Below are 2,864 nucleotides of genomic sequence, written 5' to 3' on the forward strand. Positions count from 1 at the left end.
AGTGGAGCCGGAGGTCGGAGGAGCCGAGCTGCTGAGGAGACCTGGGGAAATGGAAAAGAAGGTTCAGCAAAGAAAAAAAAAGCTCTGGCAGAGAAGGGGGAGGAAATGACCGTTGTTTCAATTCCGCCCGCCCACCTATAGCTCGTAGCCTGCTACCGCCGGAACGCACTGACACTATAGCGGTGTCCTCCTATCCTACCTTTCAGATGTGAAAGCTGTGCAGCATTAAGGCGGAAAAAAAATGGGCCTTCCTCGGGCCGGGGCCTTAGGCGGCCTCGAGCCACCCCTGGCCACATCCAAATACTAGGACTTGCCAGTTTTAGAAGGAAGCAGGATTTCAGCCACATAGTTTTTGATCTATTTAAGACCTGCCATGCAGCCAAGATATAGAATACTCCTGGAACTTGGGTTGTAAAGGATCAATATATACTTTGCCACTTGGCCAGAGGAAATATCAGGTAAAAATCGTAGTAGAACACACATCACCAAGAATGTACATCTATGGTGCTCATTGCTGTACTTATGAACTGACCGTCTCATCTCTTTCCTCAAAGTGGTGGATCGAACTTTGATCATGTCACGAGAGTGGATTCAGTTGGTTTCATCGATCATTCTACGTGAGCTCGAAAGACTTATTCCGGAGGACGGGATCAGATCAGATTCAGAATCGGAATGGATTCTTGAAGACCGGCACAAAGAGAACGAGCTCATGTTCGAAGATGAAGATCCAAAGCTGATAAGAAAATGTATATGATTGATTCAAATGATTCAGCAAAACATATATTAGAATAACCCATTAATTGCAACTTTTATTTGATACAGCAGCACTGTTTAAAGACAAAAATAAAATAGAAAAGAACAAGAAATTTTGCAACGACAGAGAACCATGCAAATCTCTAGTCCTTTCCTGGATCCCCCTCGTTCAATCTACTCAAGCTCGAAAGCCGACACCGGGAAGCTGTCGGACAGCCCAGTGCCAGTCTTGAAAGTGATCTTCTCTGTCGAGGGATCATCGATGTACACCTCGACAACCGAGAGCCACAGCAGCAGCTCCTTCGTCTTCACCCCAGTTATTTTCTTCAACTTTCGCTGCTCCACGAAGGCTGTCACCTCGGTGGCATACGACACCGTCTGCTTGATCTTCTTGAACGTGTGCTCCTTCTTCTTCTTGTGGACGAGCCACATGAACCCAGCCGCACGGTTGTAGCCAAACTCCTCGACGTTCTCGAGGGGAAACAAGCCCCTAGGGAGGCCGAGCTCTTCGAGGAGTTGGATGGACTTCGTCCTGCAGAGGTCGTCACCGCGGTGGACCTCGGCGCCCTGACGATAGCTCTCAATGGTCTGGGATGCCATCCTAGGTAATGTATGCGTGATTACTAGAAAACAAGCAGGTGGTTGGAAGAGGAGCAAAGAAGAGTACGTAGATTATAACAATAAGATCGAAGAGGCTGAGGCTAATGGGTTATGGATCGGAGGGATCAGGGAGAATTTATAGATGGAGGGTAACGTTTGGCCGAGAGCGTGGCCAACTTGAAATGATCGGAAGAACGAAAGGAAACAACAGACTTGCAATTTCTTTTAGGTGAACTGGTCGTTCACGAAAAGTAACAGCGTCTCAAGGACCGATGAAGTCGTCGCGGATGAGCTTATCTGGACCATGGCTCGCGACTCGACCGGGTCATCAGGAAGGTGAAGTAAGGTCGTAGTTGGAAGGCCTTCTCACTTATCAAGGAGATATGGTGATGATGGCGCAATATTATTATATAGCGAGGGGAACAAAAGAAAGTCAACATGGGAGTGCTGGCTTGAATATAGTTTTAAAATGAATCTAGAACCAGCCTTTCCATAACTGGAATCAAATGTGGTCCAAGAAAGTGGTTAGAACAAGTCTTGAAGCAGTAGAATGTTGAAAAAATGGTGATGTGCAGGGGGACCATGAAGAGATCATAATAAAATTGCCGTGAGGCTTAAATAATTTAATAATTTGAAATTGTCAGCCCATTTGCATAGGCAATGCATGTTAAGTATGTAAAGAAACATAATTATGTAGATACTAATAACAAAATAATTTGGATAGTATTCAACCTGAATCCAACCGTCCAACCACCCACGGGGTTTGGGCTCAACAATTCCAGCCTGATCTCAAGTAGGATTAGCTTAGGATTGAGCTTTAACCGAACCCAACCTTGACCCTAACCCTAACTTGACCTAGTCTGATATATAGACATAAGTAACTAACATTTATGTTTTATATAGATTACTTACATGTTTTATACTTATATCTTTTTCAAGTGAAACATAGAATTATCTTTGATCTTGTTAAATTATGTATAAGTGTACCGTAGAAACATAATTAGGATCAGTCGAACAAAAATATCCCAAATCATGCATTTCTCTATCAAAAAAAAAAAAAAAAAACCTCGTTTACCATCCCTCTCATGCCTCTTTTGGATTGACTTCTGATATGGATGAGTGGTTTTTTTTGGGAATTTAATCTCTTGGGTCCAAGTATTATTTTCCAAGTTTTTTCCACAGGCAATTAATTTTAATCATTTGTACTTGCAACATTATTTGGAAAAGAAGAAAATTATCTAGTTGGAACGAATTACCGTTTTGTGATCAAATATAGCAGTTGACCATCGTGCTACATAGCTAGACTACTTACAGGCCCATTGCCCTAACAGAAATTATCAACAGCTACGGTTGTAGCTATTCCTTCAACAGCGACGCATGGCAGCTTTGGCTATATGTTTTTGACCTACTAATTAAAATCTGTCACGGACCAAATTGTCCGAAGCTTGGCCTTTTGAGCAAAACCTAAACTTTGGTTGTAAAGATCCAATTTTGCCTCTCCGGCCAGAGCA

General features: G+C 43.1%; 1 protein-coding gene across 1 annotated transcript; it reads right to left on the reverse strand.

Annotated features, from left to right (window-relative positions):
- Positions 1 to 763: 763 nt before the first annotated feature.
- Positions 764 to 1,482, reverse strand: LOC103705299. The gene has a single exon (XM_008788960.4). The coding sequence runs from the start codon at positions 1,351 to 1,353 to the stop codon at positions 928 to 930; it is 426 nt and encodes a 141-aa protein (XP_008787182.1). The 5' UTR covers positions 1,354 to 1,482; the 3' UTR covers positions 764 to 927.
- Between the last annotated feature and the right edge of the window lie 1,382 nt (positions 1,483 to 2,864).

This window comes from Phoenix dactylifera, unplaced genomic scaffold (assembly GCF_009389715.1).
Source record: "Phoenix dactylifera cultivar Barhee BC4 unplaced genomic scaffold, palm_55x_up_171113_PBpolish2nd_filt_p 001336F, whole genome shotgun sequence".
Lineage (NCBI taxonomy): Eukaryota > Viridiplantae > Streptophyta > Magnoliopsida > Arecales > Arecaceae > Phoenix > Phoenix dactylifera.